Here is a 23,338-nt window from a genome sequence, read left to right as displayed (position 1 = left end):
GATCACTGTATTAACAGTCATGTTAAATTAGATATCCTATGGAAGTGATCAGTATTAACAGTCATGTTAAATTAGATATCCTATGGAAGTGATCACTGTATTAACAGTCATGTTAAATTAGATATCCTATGGAAGTGATCACTGTATTGACAGTCATGTTAAATTAGATATTCTGTGGAAGTGATCACTGTATTAACAGTCATGTTAAATTAGATATCCTATGGAAGTGATCACTGTATTAACAGTCATGTTAAATTAGATATCCTATGGAAGTGATCACTGTATTGACAGTCATGTTAAATTAGATATCCTATTGAAGTGGTCACTGTATTGACAGTCATGTTGAATTACATATCCTATGGAAGTGATCACTGTATTAACAGTCATGTTAAATTAGATATCCTATGGAAGTGATCACTGTTTTGCCAGTCATGTTGAATTAGATATCCTATGGAAGTGATCACTGTATTTACAGTCATTTTAAATTAGATATCCTATGGAAGTGATCACTGTATTTACAGTCATTTTAAATTAGATATCCTACGGAAGTGATCACTGTATTGACAGTCATGTTAAATTAGATATCCTATTGAAGTGATCACTGTATTGACAGTCATGTTAAATTAGATATCCGATGGAAGTGATCACTGTATTGACAGTCATGTTAAATTAGAAACCCTATTGAAGTGATCACTGTATTAACAGTCATGTTAAATTAGATATCCTATGGAAGTGATCAGTATTAACAGTCATGTTAAATTAGATATCCTATGGAAGTGATCACTGTTTTGCCAGTCATGTTGAATTAGATATCCTATGGAAGTGATCACTGTATTTACAGTCATTTTAAATTAGATATCCTATGGAAGTGATCACTGTATTGACAGTCAGTTAAATTAGATATCCTATGGAAGTGATCACTGTATTGACAGTCATGTAAAACTGGAGGTCCTTGTCTATGATCATAGTATTAATCATACAGAACTTGTGCCTCTATCGGTGCGATCAGAATATCAACAGTCTTGTAAAATTTGAGTGTTTTGCTATGATCATGATATTGACAATCATGTAATATTACAGGCTTGTTGCCTAGTCTGTTGACAAATAACCTAGATAATAATGACAGCAAAATGATAATATATTTTCCTGGCTTGGTTTTCAGTGTAAGGTCACTGGAAGTAATCAACAATCCCAGTACCTTCTACCTACTCACTGCAGTGTGAAGTGGACATGGAAACAAAGATCAAAGAGGAGCCAGCCTGGCTTGAAGGAACAGGAAATGCTTCACTTGTAAGTCTTGTTCCAGATAACTTTATGGAGATCAGAATTTAACCCTTAGTAGCTGAATAAATTTGGCAGGGGCAAAATTTACTATGTGCTTACCCAATATTAACACCAGCAGTCACCACTTGCAGCATGGACATTTAGGCATGTTATGTCTCTGTTATGTTTCTTCATCTGGAAATATGTGACAGTGGGCTACACACAAGGCTGCCAACACTTAGGAACTAAAAACAGCAGTATCGATGTACATATTTGGGTCTAGCTAGTGACAAAATCATTGTTCATTGGTAAGCAAAAGGGTTCTGGTGGCATAAGCCCCCAGATTACGGCCACAAAGTGGCCAATTGGCTTCTAGCATTTACTAGGGAGACAGTAGTGCATTGTATGTCTATGTGGTTCAGGCAGCAGTGCGTCAGCCTCTCACTGCTGAGTTCCGTGGTTTAAATCCCGGTCACTATGTGAGATTTGTGGTGAAAAAATTGAGTCGGGACAGGTTTATCTCCGGGTACTCCAGTTTTTCCTGTCATCTTTCATTCCAGCAACACTCTCCAACATATTTTCATCTGTCAGTCATTGATCATTGCCGCAGAGGATTGCGGCAAGCTTCGACAGTGGGCACAATTCCCATCCTTGCCACAAGATGTGGGCTTCATTCATTCCATCCCTGAGCTGGTCTCTGACTTGAAAACAGGTTGTAGGTTTTCATTTTTACAGCAGTGTATTTTATATTTGATAGTGTATAAAAGCTGAATCAGTGTTTTGTGTTTGATAGTGAAGGAGGCTTTGTTAGGTCCAGCTAGTGACAAAGTCATGATAGGCAGAGTCTCATGATCAAGGCTTCAGTGCCTTTCATGTGCTAAGTACCCAGTGATTGACTGTTTATTTTTTTTTCTGTACTGTTGTTGATTATTGATATGGCTTTGAGAAGGTTGTGTGGTGGTCTTTATTCCGCATGGTTTGCTAGTTTTATATTTGTGGGATTGACATCATTTCCTGTCATATCAGTCAATTGCAATGCTACTAGCTGCTGAAGTGATGGACATTGGTGGGTGCTAGATTTAATTAGGTTATTGCTGGTATTTCCCTGGTTATCATAGTGAACATATTTTTCCTTCGAAAGACATTCCAGGTAAGATTTTCATCATTTAAATTTCTATACAATGTTACTAATGTTGGGTGTGTACATAGTAAAATACTGTCACAGTATAGCATATCTAAAGCAAACACTATGTTAAAGGCAGAAAAGCAGTCAAAACTCAGTCCATTGCGATCTTCTGAGTGGCTTTCAGTTCAGTGCTCCTTCATCTGATAGCTCAGAGGGTAAAGTGATGACATGCTAATTTCATGTTGGCAAGTGTGACTTATTAATCATTAAAATATTCATGAAACTGGCAAACACTAAGTACACCGTCATACATGTGTATGCCCCACAGGAAGGCTGCAGTGAGGAAGACAAAGAGAAATTTCGGCAAGACCTCGAAGATACAGATAATAAGGAAAATATTATTATTGGAGTTCTAAATGCTCATGTTGGGGTAGACAGATAGGGGTACTGGGGTATTTGTCATTGGTCCACACGGATTTGGACAAAGGAACCCAGAAGGAGAGCAACTATTAGATCTGTGCAGAAGAAATGATATTATAATCAAAAATACATTCTTCAAAAAAAGAGACAGTCACAGAGTAACAAAGTACAGTTGGGATGGCCAGTATAGAACATTGATTGACTACGTAATCATGAATAAAGATGGTTGTAGATACATCACAAATGTAAAGGTCATCTCCAGTGAAAGCATGGACAGTGACCACAGATTGCTGGTAGTAGCCTTCAAACATAAGGCTAAGGAAACGCCAAAAATTATTACACAAAAAAAAAAAAACAAGGGTTGAAACTTGGAAGTTGCAAGAAGTCCAAATAAAGAGAGAATATAAACTAAGGATTCAACAGAGTCTACCGAATTGTGAAGTAACCAACGTTAATGAAGAGTGGAAAGCTTTCAAAGACACCTTTGTTGGAGAAGCCAAAACCTATGTGGAGTTACAAGTTCCATCAAAAGAAAAAAAGGACACACCATGGTGGAATGATAGACTGAAAACAGTGGTGAAATAAAGAAGGCACTAGACAAGGAAAAATCAAAAAACAGGGACAAGAATGCAATGAACAAGAAATACAAATAGTCCAAGGTATATACAGGAACAAGAAACTTGCTGTACAGAACATTGTAAAGGAAGAAAAAGAGAAGAAATGGAATGAGTTTGCAGACAAACTGGAAGAGGACAGTAGAGGAAATATGAAGTTGCTATACAGAGTCGTGAAAAGCAAGCGAAGGAATCAAGAGACCATAAAAGCAATACAACGTGATGATGGGACTCTGGCACAAGAAGAGGGAGAAATTAAACAGGAACACAGGATCTATTTCGAAAAGTTGCTGAATGGAGATACAGAAAACATAACAACGTATAGAGGATAGCCAAGTCTAGGAACTACAACTGAACAACCAATTACATGGCATGAGGTTAAAAATGCGCTCAAGAGCATGAAGAAAGGAAAAGCAGTGGGCCTAGACGAACTAAATGCATATATGCTAAAAGCGGTGGGAATTCCATGAATCCAATGGCTCTACAGACTGCTCAACAAGATATGGGATGAAAATACTATTCTTGAGGATTGGAAGATGGGCATCATTGTACCTCTGTTCAGGAAAGGGAACCGACGAAAATGTACTAATTATCGTGGTATTACACTACTGTCTCATGTCCTGAAAATATTGAAAATAATAATAGAGACCAGAATCAGTGATACTGTTGAATCAATTTTGGAAGAAGAGCAGTATTTTTTCAGACCAGGAAGGTCAACTACAGAACTTATACACTGACTGACAGTGACAATGCAACACCAAGGAGGAGTGGTTCGAAAGGGATGAAAGTTGGGGAGAAAACAGAGACGGCACGGATGAATAATTGATGTTTATTTCAAACCGATATGCAGGTTACACAATGCGCACGGCATCGACTCAGTAGGATGTAGGACCACCGCGAGCGGCGATGCACGCAGAAACACGTCGAGGTACAGAGTCAATAAGAGTGCGGATGGTGTCCTGAGGGATGGTTCTCCATTCTCTGTCAACCATTTGCCACAGTTGGTCGTCCGTACGAGGCTGGGGCAGAGTTTACAAACGGCGTCCAATGAGATCCCACACGTGTTCGATTGGTGAGAGATCCGGAGAGTACACTGGCCACGGAAGCATCTGTACACCTCGTAGAGCCTGTTGGGAGATGCGAGCAGTGTGTGGGCAGGCATTATGCTGCTGAAACAGAGCATTGGGCAGCCCCTGAAGGTACGGGAGTGCCACCGGCCGCAGCACATGCTGCACGTAGCGGTGGGCATTTAACGTGCCTTGAATACGCACTAGAGGTGACGTGGAATCATACGCAATAGCGCCCCAAACCATGATGCCGCGTTGTCTAGCGGTAGGGCGCTCCACAGTTACTGCCGGATTTGACCTTTCTCCACGCCGACGCCACACTCGTCTGCAGTGACTATCACTGACAGAACAGAAGCGTGACTCATCGGAGAACACGACGTTCCGCCATTCCCTCATCCAAGTCGCTCTAGCCCGGCACCATGCCAGGCATGAACGTCTATGCTGTGGAGTCAATGGTAGTCTTCTGAGCGGACGCCGGGAGTGCAGGCCTCCTTCAACCAATCGATGGGAAATTGTTCTGGTCGATATTGGAACAGCCAGGGTGTCTTGCACATGCTGAAGAATGGCGGTTGACGTGGCGTGCGGGGCTGCCACTGCTTGGCGGCGGATGTGCCGATCCTCGCGTGCTGACGTCACTCGGGCTGCACCTGGACCCCTCGCACGTGCCACATGTCCCTGCGCCAACCATCTTCGCCACAGGCGCTGCACCGTGGACACATCCCTATGGGTATCGGCTGTGATTTGATGAAGCGACCAACCTGCCCTTCTCAGCCCTATCACCATACCCCTCGTAAAGTCGTCTGTCTGCTGGAAATGCCTCCGTTGATGGCGGCCTGGCATTCTTAGCTATACACGTGTCCTGTGGCACACGACAACACGTTCTACAATGACTGTCGGCTGAGAAATCACGGTACGAAGTGGGCCATTCGCCAACGCCGTGTCCCATTTATCGTTCGCTACGTGCGCAGCACAGCGGCGCATTTCACATCGTGAGCATACCTCAGTGACGTCAGTCTACCCTGCAATTGGCATAAAGTTCTGACCACTCCTTCTTGGTGTTGCATTTGCTCTGTCAGTCAGTGTATTTGCAATTAGGATGCTAATGGAAAACTACTGGGAGAAGAACAAGCCTTTATTTCTAATATTTTTGGACATTGAGAAAGCCTACGACATTGTACCAAGGGAAAGAATTTGCCAATGCATGAAAGAACTTAAAGTGCAAGACAGCCTCATAGACAAAGTTAAAATGTTGTATAGTGGGAATAGAAGTTGTGTTCAAGTAGGACGTGGTTTGTCAGGCTGGTTTGAAACAAAGAGAGGAGTGCAACAGGGCAGCTCATTGTCACCACTTCTATTTATTATTGTGATGTAGTAATGAAAGCTATTAAAAGGAAAGAACATGGAGATTTGCAGATGATGTTGCAATCTGGAGTGACTCTGAAGAGGAATTGGGAGTGGGAATGCAAAGCTGGAATGAGGAGTTTAAGAAATATGGTTTAAACATCAGTAAGACCAAGACGGTGGTGATGAAAGTGTATGGGGAAGGAGCAGAAGTAATAGTCATGTTAAATGAAGCCCAACTGGACAGCATTCCAGTTTTCATATACTTGGGTAGCATTCTATCAAATGACAATCTAACAAAACATGAGATGAACAATCAAATCAATAAGGCAACACAATTTTACCAGCAGGTAAGACACCTGCTGTGGGATGAGCAAATACCTATGAAAACAAAAATGACATTCTACAAGTCCTATTTTACACAAATTCTTACATACTGTCTCGAAACCGCAACACTGACCAATAGAGATAATTCCATACTCCAGGCAGCTGAAATGAAATTCCTATGCACTATGATCCAGAAAACCAGGAAAGACAAGATTAGGAATGAGAAAATTAGAGAAGAAGTAGGAATAGATGATTCTCTCCTTAATAAGATTCAGGTATCAAGACTGAAGTGGTTTGGTCACATGAAGAGGATGCCAGGCAACAGAACTGCAAGGAAGGAATTTGACAGAAATGTAGAAGGAAGACAACCCGTGGGAAGGCCACAAAAGAAATGGATAGATTTAGTTAAAAATGATGTTATGATGGGAGGTCATGATTGGGACAAGTTGCTGGAGGAGGAATGGTACAAGGACAGGACGAGATGGAGGAGGCTCATATACCACACCCAGGAAACTGGAGATGGTTTAGGATGATGATGATGAAGTATGACTTGGGGTCAGTCTAGAGGTATTTGAAGAAGCTGGTTTATCCCAGCACATGTCCTTAGTTATACTGAATTCCTGCATATCATTCTGCCACCTCTTGTAAAAATATCAAAATTATGTTAGAGAAATGTGTGCCAATATCAGAAACAATTTTTTTCTTCATAAATGTGCAGAGTTCTAAATGATGCATTGAATGTCCAAAGACCTATACCGACCTTTTAAAGATTTTCATATAATAAGAAATGAAACCTCTCCAAATGTTCATTGCGTCTTCCTTTCATCACATCCTAGTAGATCATGAAAGAGGCTCTGAAACAGCAGATGTACTTGCCAACACTGCTGGCTCAGCACTGATGGTGTTCTCAAACCCCCAGTCCTTTACAGAACACCATGTAACATCCTTGTATTCTTAAAACATTTCATTTGTAGTTGCTTTGAGTGTGATCCACATCACATCTTTTCCTGGAATGTGACTGATAAGCCTGCTTTTTTAATATTATTTTTTCAATTTTTGAGCTTGGCAAAACCAGAGTAGAGAATGTGCCTCAGATATTTTATGTAGTATTTATATCTCTCACTGTATGTCAACAGATGTAGAACAGTTTTAACACTTTGAAAAGGTTCAAACAGCCTATAAAATAATTTCGATATGATCAGACATATAAAAACAGTTTATATGATTTTGTATTTATGTCTGTGGCTGCTTAATTCCAAAATTATGTGCTAGATGGCTCCAATTCCATCTCTGGTAGGATGCAATGTATCTTCTGGTATGCCTGGAAAACTTTTCTCAGTTTATATGTTGATAACATTCCTGTCCTTTCCATGACATTAGGTGTGAGCAAGGATAGTAACACCAATCTTAATACAGCCTTCGGTTTTAAGAATTGTCTCCTGGTAGAAACCTCCCGTAAACTTTAGCGGAATTTTGAAAATAAGTGTAAAACTGGCAGGTAATGAACTGCCATGCTCTTTTGTTCGTGACTGTATTCGTAGAAGTGTGTTACGTGCTTACTTAATATATCTTCTTTTCCACAGGAAAATATTGAACAGGTAACACAAATTATAACTGTGAAAAAAGAAGCCAAATCAGAGTCAACAGAGCCAGGTCCAACAGAGGATTGTTCATTTGAGGTAATGTACATAATTTAATAAGCCATTGTCATGTAATGAAAATGGTTAGAAAGTGGCTCAACAGGTATCAATGGATGACCCTTCATTTTGATGTGTATGATTGATAGTACTATGGAAAATATACTTCTTTTTTATGAGATTAACTGTTTGCTTGCCTAATTTTCATATTTCGTTCAAGTTGTTCCAAGATCTTGCATTAGGTATGATGTAGCAGATGGGATTGCTCCAAAGATCTCTAATGCATATCATTTTGGAACTGGCATTATTGCTACTAATACTTTTGACTGCGTAAACATCTTCAAACACAAATTTGCTATAAGATACATTCTTATATTCAGTCGAGCAAAAATATTGGCATGTGTAAATTATTTATGCAACGGCATTAATTATGCAAGAAAATATGGTAGTTAGGTAAGAATTGTCAGAAGGGCTATTATTTAACTATGTTGAGAGGACGTTTGTGTTGCAAAGGTGGTCAGTTCATTGTAGGTGAAGTAATAAGTACCCATCACACTTCTGAGGCAACAAGCTTTAAACAACAAGCAACACTTCTGAGGTGATATATCAGACTCTTGACTGATGTTTCCCAGAATCCCCCAAAATATGACGCTGCAGGAGGGATGAAATGCCATGTCAGTCCCATGCCTGCAGTTGCAGTGAAGTATTGCTTTTTATGAGGATTGTCTTACAGAATTGCCTCAATTTCTTTAGTTGCTCCAAGGAAGTTCTTGCCTTTATCGCTGTACAGTGGTCTGCCAAATTATTATATACAGATTGAAAATACATGGATATGGTAACATTTTGGCAAAATAAATATATTTCTGTTAAAGTTTCATGCATTTTCTTTATATCATTTGTATTTCACATATTCTATTTACCATTTTCCACAGAAAATCAGTTTCTTAACTAAAGTGGTCCGTATAATGATCAAAATTTAGTATTTTCTGAGCCACTCTTAGCTGCAATCAGTGCAGAGACCTTTCTTTTTATACTTGTATTGCATTTTCTTGCCTGTTCCTCCATGTATGGGCTGTTTCAAACCTCATTAAGTCTTTCTAGGAGCATGTTCTTGCTTGTAGTGACACCTTTTATAATAATTTCTTTATTCAGTGCCTTCCAAATATTTTCTGTTTGATTCATGTCAGGTGAGTAGGCTGGCCAGTCCAATACATTCATTTTTTGATTCTGTAGGAATGCTGTTAGCGATTTAGGCTTGTGGCATGGTGCTGAATCATGCATGAAAGTAAAATAATTTTTCGGGAACCATTCTGACACTTGAGGCAAAACTATGTTTCTTAGCACCAGCTCGTACTGATCCTTCCGCATTGTTCCTTGAACAATATACAGAGGCCCGCCACTCTTGCTGCTAATCACAGACCATATCATTATGGAGAGAGGATGTTTCACCCGTTCTACAACACAGTCTTCATTTAATTTTTCATTAGTGCGGTGCCAAACAAACTCAGTTTTATCATCGAGGATCTGTATGGAAGATAATCTGTGAAGCAAACATGAAAAGTACAATGGCAGTGTAAGAAAGTTTTCATCAATATTATCTTATATCAAGAGAACACAAGAAATTGCATGTACAATTTTACAAACCGTATTCCAATCTTCCTCTGACCAATTTTTGTTATCCTTAGCCCACTGAAGCCTTTTTTGTTTCATAGCAGTTGTCAACTTTGGTTTCTTTAAAGGGCAGCATCACTTCAGATCCATCTGTTTGAAACGCTGCTCTAAAGTTCTTTGCAATGAAGCAATCCCAGCATTCCGAAGTTTATTGGTTCACACTTAAGCAGATGTACAACGATTTTTTGTTGCATAATTGTGAATTATTCTGTCAGTTCTGGGCGAAGTTATCCTCCTTCTGCCGTACCAACCTCTGCGGCATGAGTCAAGAGGTGTGCTTATTTCATGTTTATGTCGACATCTCTCACCGATGAGTGTGAAATCCCCATGATTGATGCAATATGCTGTTGGTTATACTGACAGTGGGATAATAATGTAGTAATTGTGGCTTTCTTATGAGGGCTCAAGTCACAACGCTTCCCCATCTCAATTTGTAGGTTAGAATCCCTAAACGGAGAATAACAACAGATTTAATGCATTGTTCCAGACGGCTTCTTATTACTAAGTACTCCGCATTTCTTACTGAAAAAGTAACATAATTACTAACCTTAAAAGAGAGCAGTTACACCACAATAAGCATAGGACATCAACGAACAATAAGATACACAACTTGCGCACCAATACTGCTGAAGTTCCAGGATGACCAACAATGACATGACACTATTTCATGACTTGCGAACTTCTTAATATATGTAGCAGTCTCCTAAGAATAAATAACTCATGAATAGACAAGCTGTAGAACTAGCAATAGAAAATTCAACAACTTTGCTCTTCAAAAGGGCAAATACTTGTTCTTATTATTATAATTTGGCAGATCACTGTAAATGTTCAGGGGTTGACTTCTATGAGAATGAAGTCGACGAAGAGCAGCGAGAAATGTAGTTATGGTCAGATCAGGTGTCATGTCTATGTAGACAGCCTTGGTAGCTAGCCAGTGTGGTCTTGTTCGAGCTCACTACGTTTTTTATGAGCATTGTTCCAGAATAGTCTATTCCATTGTTAAGGAATGGGTGCATCAGAGTTACATGAATCCTTGTTGTATTTCACATCAATTGTACAGAAGTATCAGCATTCAACTTGCAACGCATGTGACGTGCATGAGTGTGGCTTCTTTACCGTCCCTTTTGCTGATGGGATGCTAACATTTTCTGTTTGATTTAGAGATGTATTTAAGAGTGGAGTGTCAGGATGAAATAGTCGAAGGTGTTATGCCATGAATATTAACTTATATTAGCTTGTTAGATGATGGTATGGATGCAGATAGATGTGGTGTTTTGACTCCACTAGAATTTGGGCATTGTTCAGTCCTCTGCCGACATAAATATTGCCTTCTTGATCTGTGATTGGGTTTATAGTCTTAATATAAGTTGATAGCTTCCTACACAATATTAATGCAAAATTAGAGTGCGGAGTTGAAATTGAATATGAACTGTGAACTGTAAGTTCATTCCATGGGTTGTCTACAACAATGTGAGGCAAGTTGCAAACAATAAGCAACTACTATTTGTACTTTGTATAATGTGGAAACTTTTGTTATGAATAGATCATCATGCGTGGCTGTAAGAAGTATTGGTGGCACTCTTTATTCTGTGAGATAAATTTGAACATCACATTTTGATTTTGGCCAACCCAAGGCATCTTAGTTCAACCATTTGGGACCATGCCAACAAAGTGAACTATTGAAGATTATGTTCATATGTGGTTGTTTGGACACTAAGTCAGAGGGTTTGTCCTTGGTCAGTATATGGTACAGTACCACTCATTTTGTGGCGTACCAACTGTCGAACACCACAACAGCAAAACACAGGAAAGATCAGTGTCAATTGCAAGCATAACAACGACAAAGTTCAGCGGTTATCCCAATGCGAACATCACACCAACTTCTGAGGGATGCCACAAAGCACAAGACAGGACTTGAAGCCATGGAATATCTGGGCAGGTACCAAGCTCAAGTGACTGCAACTGAGGAGTTGATCTTACACAGTACAAGAAATAGAACAATTACCAGAAATAACATTATATGCCATAGTTTAAAGACCAAAATTGAATGTAATAATAAGAATGGTGGGAGGATAAATAAAAGATATAAAATTAAAATATCTAGAATTTAAAATAAATAACATGTAGAATGATTTTAATTTAAGAGGAAATCATCTTGGATATCAGACCTATTAAAATGGCATACCACGGTCATAATTTAGATATCAGTAACAATAAGAGAAATTTAGATGGAATTTAAACCACAGAAATGATGATTAATACATGTTTACAATTTCAGTATCTTCCAAGTTTGGTATTGAAATTTGTAAAATTATGAGTAGCCTTCATATTTACAGGAGCTATATTCGTGTCATGTTCACAATATACGATACCACTCATGTATATAATTTCCAGGTGGGGGTGTCCCTATATTTTACCCAATTAAATTACATTGCCTTACATAAGAATTTATTTAGACCAAACTTTATCACGTACTTGGTTTTAATGAGAAAGGAACTTAAGTGAATACATAAGGGTACCTGAAAGCCAATAAAAATGTAAAACACGCACAAGGGGAGAGCCGAGAAAAAAATAGTGTAATGAATATAGATAAAATAAGGATGAACATGGCGAAAATAGGAATTGATGCAGGGAAATTTAACATAGGAGAAAAAGAATTAATTTTAACCAGAAAGTAGAAAATAAAATACTTAAAATCCAACAAGTGACTCGAATTCTCACATGGATTTAATATATTTCTGACGAAACTTCTCCTTGTATTTCAGTCTTTTTTCCAAGGGCAGGACATGCTGAGCTGCCGTTTGTTTAGATCTACCAAGCTTTAAAATGTCTTCCTTAATGTGGGGTTCTACAGTGTATCTGCCTGATGTGTCTGTCATCATGTGTTTCTGGAAGTCTGCTTCACACTCCATTTCCTGTAGTGTCCTCCTCTTGTATGTTCCAAAGTAGTTGAATTTTGTTTTGTAGGTAATGTAGGAATAGAGAATGATGAGTTGTAGTTTTGTCATCTTGCTTTCTTGTTTGTAGATAACTGTCAGTTCATCCCGATTTTGTGTTTTGTGATTTTGCGATTTTTCTGCTCCATTATTAAATGGGTGCATGAAAACTTGAGTTCTCGCTGATAGGTGAGTTTTAGGAGTATGGAAAGTGGGATCAGCAAGTATTAATTCTCCAGGAATGTTCCAGTAGGAAGGTGATGATCAGTTCTTTTAGAAAGGAAAATTCAGTCAATGTTGAAATTGCAGTTGCTCTAATCAGAATAAACTTCTGCTTTGATGATTGTGTTCGCTTGTGAAGTGAGATATTCAGATACCTGTAGTTTTAAGATGTTTCTTTACTTCTTGATTTGCAGCCTCTGAACAACACGTTGTGAAATGCAGTTGCTCTGTGAGCGATTATCGAGAATTGTTAAAGCGCTCTGGAATTCACCCTAGCTATTTGTTATTTTCCCGAGGGCAATGCTAATTATGACTTGATTCTCTTTTACAGGATATACCATGAAATTTAGTGGTGTTTCATTAGAATTTTCTTAGTATTGCCTCAAAATATTCAATGGGATTAATCCTGAGGACACATTTAACTTCAACATATGTATGCTTCTTTTTCTCAAAATGGATAGATCTGTTGTTGATATAGGACAGTCAAAGTTCATATCAGTATTGTGATAAACCTATTTCTTGTTTTTTCACATTGTGAGCAAATGTTAGTTGAAGTGAATTGTTTTTGAGTGTTTTACAATAACTCAATATCTTTTTGGATCAACTTGCATCAGGTTAATTACCTCAGAAATCATGTCTTTGGCATTTTTTCTAAGTATGGTGCTTGTGAGGACAGTGCTGCAAGAATATAAGCATAAACCTGGAAGGATGATCTATCGTAATTACAATGGTGATATGCTCGGTAAGGTTCTTAAAGATATATTGGGTGAATGACATACGAAGAAGCCTAGATCCTAGAACCGAAGAGTGTAGGTAGGCAGCCCACCTTTACTTCAAGGGAGGAAAGCGTGCTGTGCAGTGGAGTTCTAATTTATTGTTTATTTTGTGATGTAACACAATGTATCATAAAATTTTGGAAATGTCTGTGAAAACCTATGTCTAAAGTTACATGTATATCTGGGTAACAATGAACACTCAATTTTTAAAATAAAAATTTAATTTTTAACATACTGTTTGAAATTACATTTTAGGATGTTAATTAATTATTATCAGGTTATTGGCTTTACGTCTCGCTAACCACTTTTTCGGTTCCTGGAGATGCCGAGGTGCCAGAATTTTGTCCCTTTTACGTATCAGCAAATCTACCGACATGAGGTTTACATATTTCACTACCATCAAATACCACCGTACTGAACCAGGATTGAACCCAGCAAGTTGGGTTCAGAAGGCCAGCGTCTCAATCTTCTGGGCCAGTCGGTATGGTGAAGATATTCCTTATACTTATTCCCAACAATATGGTTAGGAATAGGGGGAATTCAGGTAAATTTTTTTTCGTGATAATGAACAAGTGGCCATGTAGCTATCAGTGTACATTTGGGAGATGGTGGGTTCGAACCCACTGTCGACAGCCCTGAAGTGCAGGATTTCCATAGTTTCACATTTTCACTGAAATCTTAGCTCTTATCTATGTCATCATTGTCATAAGACTATCTGTGTTGGCGTGATGTAAAGCAGATTGTTAAAAATAATTATTTGGTGAAAGAGAAACTGTTAGAATCATAGGATGTTTAATTAATCTTGGTTAGTAATTCAGCTATCGCATAATTTCCAGATATTATCAGCGACAGTAGTTGCATGTCCAAGGACAGTAAACAAGAAGGACATAAAATAATATGGAACACTTATCAATAATATCTCAAAGAATGTTGTGCAGAAATGTGGAAGAAATTGAGCCCACGCGGGTCAGGTGGATCGGTAGAAGAAAAGAAAATCAAATTTACTGACTAAAATAAATCAGGTATCAACTCAACAATGAATTAAAACCAAGATTCAAGGAATTATTGAATAATTAATCAGAATTCCTTCAAAGAAAGCCCAAACCCCATCGCACGACAGCCCTTGAAGGGCCTTGGCCTACCAAGTGACCGCTGCTCAGCCCGGAGGCCTGCAGATTATGTGGTGCTTGTGGTCAGCACGACGAATCCTCCCGGCTATTATTCTTGGCTTTCTCAAAGAAAACCACTATGTGAAAAGGATCAAACCGTATAAATTATATAACCATCAATGTCTTTGAAACATACAATAATAAATTACTTGAAATTGAACTTAAACCTTACAATCTTTACATAAGTACTTATTGAATTAATTAATTGAGTGACGCATCACCCATGAACTACTTCATGTTAAAATTGAGAATGAAACTGTTTCTTCATGACTTAGAGTGGCCTTATATGTAAGAGAAATAAAACATTCCCAGAAAAATATCAAGCTACAACCCAAGGAAAATAAATAAGGAAACAATAAATCAGGTTAATTCACCAAGGGTTCACAATAGTTTTAGGACGTGAACGTAATAAAACCCAAGACACAAGAGAAAACAAAATCAAGATTCAATCCACGACATTAAAACAGATAACACGGGACTCAGTAGTCACACTTCATATGCTACCTGTCAACAAAGGACACACCCCATGCAAGAATGTTTAAAAGGGAACCCATAGCAACCAGATCACGTGAACAAAGCAAGCAACATGCCTGCCAAATAATTACTGGATCATGACCAGAAACAATTTCCAATTTCGTTTAGGTTTACATGATTTCCCTGACATTTTCCATGATTAAACATAAATTACAAGAAAGTTACCCAAAGAAATGTTTCCAGGTAATTAAATTTAATGAGAGCTCAAAAAATAAGCCTAATACCAGTATACAATTAACCAATGTATTTCACGTTTAAGTACTGGGTCATTTAATATTGAATTATCATAGTTCAGTGATTATTTGACTTGTTCACCAAACAAGGTTTAAATTTAAACAGTTCATATTCCTTAAGCTTGATACGGCGAAGTTGTCAGTGGAGCTCAATCCCAGCAATCAATAAGTTAAACAGCTTCTTACAGTAATCCAAAGCATGAGTAGAGGATGTAGAAAAAAGCAAGAAACAGGGCGTATCACCGGATGGCGATATAATCAACCTGCTTCATACACGTGCAGCATCCATCCTTCTTGTTTTACTTAATTCTTTTTAAACCTTAATCCAGCAATCAGAGCTCGATGTTTCTAGTCCGACGATCTCAGGAGAACAACAGACAGTCACGTTATTGTCGCTTGACGCAGAGCTCCACAAAAGACGAGTCAAGTAGTACAGTGCATGCTGCCAGATGGCAGTACAGTACAGACAGTAGAGTTAACCAAAGTCTAGCGCTCACGTCAATCATGTGCACTACTAGGGGTTCGCTGGATAATATTATAATTTAAGTAAAATCTCAACAAGCCCAACAAAACATAATCATGCATACTAATCTGCCATGTTACATTTCCTAGGTATGTCGGTTTGCGACGCACATCCAAATTTTAGTAAAATTCATCATACAACTGGCCTTTGTTCTTTGACTGTTAATTACATTCAGACTTTTCACCTTTTTGTTCTTGCCATAAAACTATTAAATATCATCAAACTAAATGTTGTGTACGTAGTCAGTGAAAGATTTATATGTTTATAAGTTTCATAGGTTCATAGTTTTAACTTCATTTGTTGTTTCATTTAAACTATTATATACTGACTTAGCAAATATCATGGGATAGTCACCTAATAGCGTATGAGGCCTCCTCTGGCCCTGCGAACTACAGTGAGACGCCATGGAAGTGAGTCAACAAGTCCTTGGTAGTCCTCTGGATACGGCTGACACCAAATTGTTTGCAGAGCGGCCGCCAATGCTGGTCTGTTCGTGGGTTCAGCATCCATGGCACGGAGCCTGCATTCCAGGACATCCCAGATATGCTCGATAGGGTTCATGGCAGTTGTTGGACCTCCACTGCATGTTCCTGGAACCATTCCCGGGCGATGTGGGAGCGATGTAGCGGCACGTTATCATCTTGAAACACTGCAGAATCATCTGGGCGCTGGAAGGCCAAAAATGGGTGGAGATGGTCTCAGAGCAGCTCAACATACCGCGTACCATTCAAAGTCTCTTCCAGAACAACTAGGGGGCCCATTCCATACCAGGAAAATGCACCCCAGACCATAACAGAGACACCAGCGCTCTGGACCACACCTTCGAGGCTGGCGGGATCCATTGCTTCATGTGCCTCCCATCGGCATGGTGCAGTTGAAATCGTGATTCGTCTGACCATATCACATTACGCCATTGTTCCAGTGTCCGTCCCTGGTGACTGGCAACAAATCCGCCTTGTTGTGCCCAATGACGTTGGTTAACAGTGGCACCCGTGTGCGGCGCCGGCTCCCATACCCCATAGAAACTGTGTTCCTACGGATTGTCCACTGGGAGACGTGTCGAGCAAGGCCCGTGTTGAATTGAGCCGTGATTTGTTGCACGGTTGCCATCTGTCACTATTGACAATCCATCTCAGATGTCGCCGGTCACGGTCATCGAGGGTGGCTGGACGGCCGGTCGTTCATCTGTTGTGGACAGTGACACCCGCATTCAACCATTCACGGTACACCCTGGACACGGTTGATCGCGTGAAGCCGAATTCCCGCACCACTTCCGAAATCACACTTCCCATCCGTCGGGCACCGACCACCATACCCCGTTCGAACAGTGTCAGCTCACGACGACGTTCCACGTTACACCTGTCACATGCACAGCCACTGCTCACAAGGTCTCCTATACAACTGCCGCTGGCACAGGGGGCGTGTGGTGTGCAGACAACACACCTACACCTCAGTGCTCCGCTATCCCATGACATTTGCTCAGTCAGTGTATTTACGACCTATTGGAGTGTAGTTAAATGATTAGTAAATATTATGCACGCTTTATTATTACATAATCTTTACATTGTAGGGGATAAATCTCGCTAGGAATAATGCTCTCACTAAATTTCTATTGTTTCATTTAACTTGTTGTATTTAGGATACATTTAAGTAAAGTTTATAATTGAAGAATAGTTGTTATAATTAGATTGTATCTTGCTTGCTTTGGAAAGGCCAGAAATCTCATGACGTCAGAGATGTTTATGAACTAATCTATCTGAGAACATCCAACAGGAATGGTGTTGACTTCATTGTGTGTTAGAGCCTGCACCTATTATGTATACTCAGTTGATGGGCATTGAACCCCTGTATCATATAAAAAAGACACCGTTCATGAGGAAATGGGCATCGCACCCATGAATGAGAAGGCACAGGAAAAGTGTTATTGTCATGTCCTTCTGCAGTACCTGACACAGATAACAGTTTCACCCATATCCACATGGGCCTATGATTCAAAAGACAACAATTAAATATATGAAAGTTCAGTCCCCCAGTCTGAAGGCTTGTTGGATCACCAGCAGCACCACCATTAGTTGTCATAGATGGCCTAGGCATCACTGAAGAAGAAGAATACTGGGGAAATGAAGAGTGAACTAGTTTCCCATTGCTTTCCTCACTGAGCCAGAAGTTGCTATTGCACATCACTCTGCCAACCTTCTGAAATGCATGGAATAACCAACCCTATGAACAACATTTTCACACCATTTATAGCAGGGATTGGCTGCATAAGTAATAGCACTACTAGCATCACTCATACCTCGCTCACTTTCCTATTGTCAAAGTGAAGGATAAGACTGTGCCAGATCATTGAAAGTAACAACATATTTCTAGCACGTACTAGAAGACATAATGTACTGTAAAAACCAGGTCTCACCAGCAAAGCCATGATAATAAGATACAAAACTTTAAAATTGGAAATACTTCTGTGTTTGATAGGATTTCTGGGGATATACTAAAGTCAGTATACATAGTGTAGTGCTTAATTGATTACTGTTTGTATGAAGCAAGTATACTAAAAAAATAAAGAGTTGTATAAATTAAAGGTGATAAACATAATGCCAATAATTACAGTCTAGTTGTCTTGACTGTTATTGCATGCAAGCTCGTGGAAAGCATTCTTTACGATTGTATTATACATGTTTACAAAATAACTAACTGGTTTAAAAGAAGGTAGTTCAGGTTTATGAGATGTTACTCTACTGTACTCAACTTACAGGATTCAAGCAAGATATAGCAGATATTTTAGATTCAGGAGGTCTAATGGACTGTATCATTATTGACCTACCTAAGGGGCAGATCATGGGAGAATACTGACAAAAATAAGTGCAATTCAGCTGGATAAAATAGTGACTAAAGGGGTGGGTATATTTCTAGACAATAGAAGTAAGAGCATTGGAGTATTATTATGTGAGTTTATTAAGGGGTTGTAATGGAGAGGGCATTTATATCTCCAGCAAAGCCACAGTTAGAGTTGGATTACTTGATTAGAGAACAGGAAATAATGCACAGAAAGCAGCTCCATTTCTTGTGGGTGATTTCTGACAATGGCCGATGACCTTCGATGTTAGGCCCCTTTAAACAACAAGCATCATCATCATCATCATCAGCAGCGATTTCTGACAATAAAGTTTTGTTACAGAGATTTTGCAGATTTTGAGCTGGGAAGACTTGGAGAAGGGAAACAAGCTGCACGACTAAGTGATATATTGTGAGTTGTCATTGGAGAGATCGCTTGGAATGACATTATTAGATGAATAAATTTAAGTCAGTGTTCTTTATATTTAGGAAAGATTACAACATGAAAATAATATGAAATTCAAGGGGACAAATATTGTCAAATGTTCATTTATAGGAAGGGGAGTTAGCAAAAGAAATAATTTACCAAGAGCATTCTTTCATAAATTTCAATTTTTTTTTCTACATTAGCAGTTGGTAAACATTCTGCCACCTGCATGACAGCTGTAAATGCTGATCTGTGTTGATTGATGGATTTTATGGTTGACTTATTTATTTATGTATTAATTAATTTATGCTTGATCATCTTAATGTGATGTACAGAGAGGGAGGATTGATATGTCTATGGTTATGATTTAAGCAATGTCCACTTGTTGCGAAAGTGGTAGAAATAATGTGGGACTATTTGGTATTAAAGTGTGGTGTTTTGGGAATGAACGTACGTAGGAAAATGGAACAAAGAAGCGACAAGTCAAGCCGTGTGTAGAAAGATGGGAACAGGGGAATGTGAATGTAAGAGGATAAAAAAATAGCTAGACAGTGTGGAATTACGAGTCAAAAGAAAGAGAAAAGGTAGCAAGGAATGGTATTGGGTAAGGATTTGGAGACAGTCTTTGTGCTTTCATGCTTCTTCTATTCCATTGCTACCTCGTTTAGTGCTATCCTATCATGTGTTTCTTTTCATGTTCTTATCTCTCTTGTCACTTGTCTGTTCCTTTCCATTCTTATATTTTTACATTGGGAGATAAATTACTTATACTCTTATTGTGACAATATGACAATTATTTTCTCAGCTTTTTCTTGTTTATATTTTTTTCCTCACTTCTTTATTCCACTTTTCTTATTTCTTACTTATAGTCTTCTGAAGACACAAAGGAGGAAATATTCATGGACCAACACACTGGTGAGCAGCTCATTCCGTACATCAAAGAAGAAACAAGGTTTGTACACCACAAACCCTATATAGAAAGGAATAAGGTTGTACCTATTCACTGTTTTGTTCAGTTGTGGATATTTTATCTCCAAAAACCGGCCATTTTCATGTTTTATCCTTTCTTTACAAGGTTGCGTTTATACTCTAATATATTAAAAATCGATTTGTTAAAATTTTCTAAAATTTTCAGGAACTGTAAGATCATATTAATGTTCCTCAATGTAGTTCTATTGAATATATGTATATGCAAAAAACATCTGGTAGATGTAGATATTTCTGAAGTGTATATGTTTATAATACATTTAAGCAACTATAAAAGTATTCTGGTTTTACGGTTGTACGGTTGTACGGTTGTACGTATGAACAACATTATTGTACGGATTTTGAATATCTGCGCTTGGTTTTGCTTTCTGCGGTCAAATCGGATTTGTTCGACTTTCGACTGTAGCTGGTAATACGAGATGCAGTGTTTGAAATTCAACTGGTAAATGTATCAATAATAACATTATCGATTATCACCGTGCTTTTGTCACCTGTTCGACCTCAGCTGCTACTTCATTCAATGAGAATATGAGAGATGTTCCCACACAAGTAGCAGGCTGCGATTTTGAAGAAAAGAAATCCATGAAAAGTAGGAGGCTGTGCATTTATATAAAACATCTTTAGTAACTATGTCGTGCTTTGTAGCAGCTGAAAGGCTTTGTTTGCGTATGTGTATAACATTGGCAGTAGTTCTGAAACTCGTGGGATTGTGTGACGAATTTCTAAGCGATTTAGTATTTTTAGTGGTGTTCGTAATGAGTTCAACTAAGAAATGATATTATCAGTCTTTTCGGGAGGCCTTTTCTGCTTAATTTCCTTGTTTTATACGATCACGGAAAGTGTTCCCAGTGTTAAGTGATAACAGGTGAGCACTCATCTAGATGTAAATTTGTGTACAGTATTTAATGTCAGGGCCAGCCCCGTGGTGTAGGGGTAGCGTGCCTGCCTCTTACCTGTAGGCCCTGGGTTCGATTCCCGGCCAGGTCAGGGATTTTTACCTGGACCTGAGGGCTGGTTCGAGGTCCACTCAGCCTACGTGATTAGAATTGAGGAGCTAACTGACGGTGAGATAGCGGCCCCGGTCTAGAAAGCCAAGAATAACGGCCGAGAGGATTTGTCGTGCTGACCACACGACACCTCGTAATCTGCATGCCTTCAGGCTGAGCAGTGGTCGCTTGGTAGGCCAAGGCCCTTCATGGGCTGTAGTGCCATGGGGTTTTTTTTTTTGTTTTTTTAAATTTAATGTCAGGGGTGATCATAACATATACAGTAAAACCTCGATACATCGTTTTTCAGGGGGCAAGGGGAAAATAATGACAGATGCAGGAAAAATTTAAATGTGGGCGACATAAAAAATAACGGGAGAGCAAAATAATTATTGTACTGGGACATTTTTCTTTATGTTATTCATTATAATTTTACCTTCCGGAGCCCAGCACTCGCTACATTCAGCTGCACGCTGTATGACTGTCGTTTGTTTGCACACTCGAGTAGAATGTTGTCGAGAGGCGATCAGGGCTGCCAACCTCTGTACTTAGGAACTAATGAGTGGGTCTTACTGTTACTGTTCTTGCCGTGGACAAGACCATTGGTCTGGACAGTTAGGATTCTTGCCGTGGACAAGACCATAGGTGTGGACAGTTAGGATTCTTGCCTTGGACAAGACCATTGGTCTGGATGGTTAGAAGCCGCGAAGCGGCATTAGGCAGCTAGTTTCGTGGGGAAACACGATTGGTCTGGACTGTTAGGATTCTTGCCGTGGACAATATCATTGGTCTGGACAGTTAGGATTCTTGCCGTGGACAAGACCATTGGTCTGGACAGTTAGGATTCTTGCCGTGGACAAGACCATTGGTCTGGATGGTTAGAAGCCGCGAAGCGGCGTTAGGCAGCTAGTTTCGTGAGGAAACACGATTTATCTGGACGTAAGTATTAAATTGAATTACTGCTGTTGTGTATTTCACATTGTTTCCTTTACATGGTGTTTTTTCTTTGAGCTTTTATTCAGCCGGGGTTGGTAACACAATGTACCTATCAGCATTGATTGCTATGACGTCACATTCCGTTCACGTTCACCAATGAGAATGCGAGTAGTTACTCTAGCCATGGCCGATGGCGGCTGCTGTTCTTATTAGGTTATAAAAGTAAATGTACTTCTGGGGGCGGGATGGTGGGTGCCTAGACATCGCAATGAACACATCTCTCCTCTATAAGGTATTCCAAGTAAGATTTGCATTATTTTAGCTTCCTTATAATATTATAAATTTGGGCTGCGGAAGGAAAAATTTTGCCAGTATATTATTATTATTATTATTATTATTATTATTATTATTATTATTATAAAAAACAATAATGACGTGTGGCATTTGGAGCTGGGTGCAGGTCTCTTGAGTTGTCGCGTGATAGACGATCTACACGCATATGAAAATGCGGCCCTACGTAAGATGAATTCTAATGTTTAATTCAGCGAACAGACAGCCCCCGATCCGTTGGAATTAACCAAGGAAAGTTAAAATCCTCGACCCAATCCAGACCCCTTGAACCAAAGGCCAACACGTGTTAACCATTTAGCTCATACTATACATAACCATATCAAAATATTGCAACCATGATATAGGCCTACGGGATGAAAATAAAAAGCGTGACTTTTACTCAGTTTCATTTCACTTCCTTTACACATTTTGTAATAATTGAAAACCTTTAAGTTCAGTTCCCTTATTGCAAATTAAAGATATACGTGGATATTACGGCGATAACCTGTATGTAGGAGAAGATTCAGTAGACCGTTTGCGAACGATAGGTTTAATACCCAACGTGGCGTGGCTCCTGCAGCTCAGCTCAGACGATGTCACAGAGGTTAGAAATTCAATGCTGCTTGTCTCGAATATTGTCGCAGTGGCTTGTTCAAAGCTGCCAACTTAAGAACTAGTTACAAGACTAGGCTATGAGAAAAGATTATTGGTCTGGCTGGGGTAGGTTCAGCTTGTCACGAGACTATTGGGCAGAGGGCAACAAAGCGGTTAACAGGCCTCTAGCATCCCACAAGGTACGACGCGATTAATCACCCTGTGCCTAATTAAAATTGTATATGGCGCACTGTGCGATTTTCTCTTTCTTTAACGAAGTTGGCAGCCTTAACCAGCCTATACCAGCACAGAAAATGGTGGCAAATTTGAGTTTTATGCTGTCTATGATTTAATTCTTATAAATAAGAATACTTCCAGGGGTCG

The 23,338-nt window shown here is 39.2% G+C and overlaps 1 protein-coding gene across 1 annotated transcript in view; it reads left to right on the top strand.

The window, feature by feature from the left end:
- LOC136875091 (zinc finger protein 782) overlaps window positions 1–23,338 on the top strand; it is a 251,523-nt gene that overhangs the window by 180,558 nt on the left and 47,627 nt on the right. The window contains exons 4-6 of the mRNA XM_067148822.2: window positions 1,163–1,290; window positions 7,742–7,837; window positions 19,991–20,073. Coding sequence (XP_067004923.2) covers window positions 1,231–1,290; window positions 7,742–7,837; window positions 19,991–20,073 — 239 coding nt within the window. The 5' untranslated portion in view covers window positions 1,163–1,230. The remainder of the gene's footprint in view (window positions 1–1,162; window positions 1,291–7,741; window positions 7,838–19,990; window positions 20,074–23,338) is intronic.

The sequence above is a fragment of the Anabrus simplex genome, chromosome 5, assembly GCF_040414725.1.
Source record: "Anabrus simplex isolate iqAnaSimp1 chromosome 5, ASM4041472v1, whole genome shotgun sequence".
NCBI lineage: Eukaryota > Metazoa > Arthropoda > Insecta > Orthoptera > Tettigoniidae > Anabrus > Anabrus simplex.
This window is presented reverse-complemented; position numbering and strand designations above follow the sequence as displayed.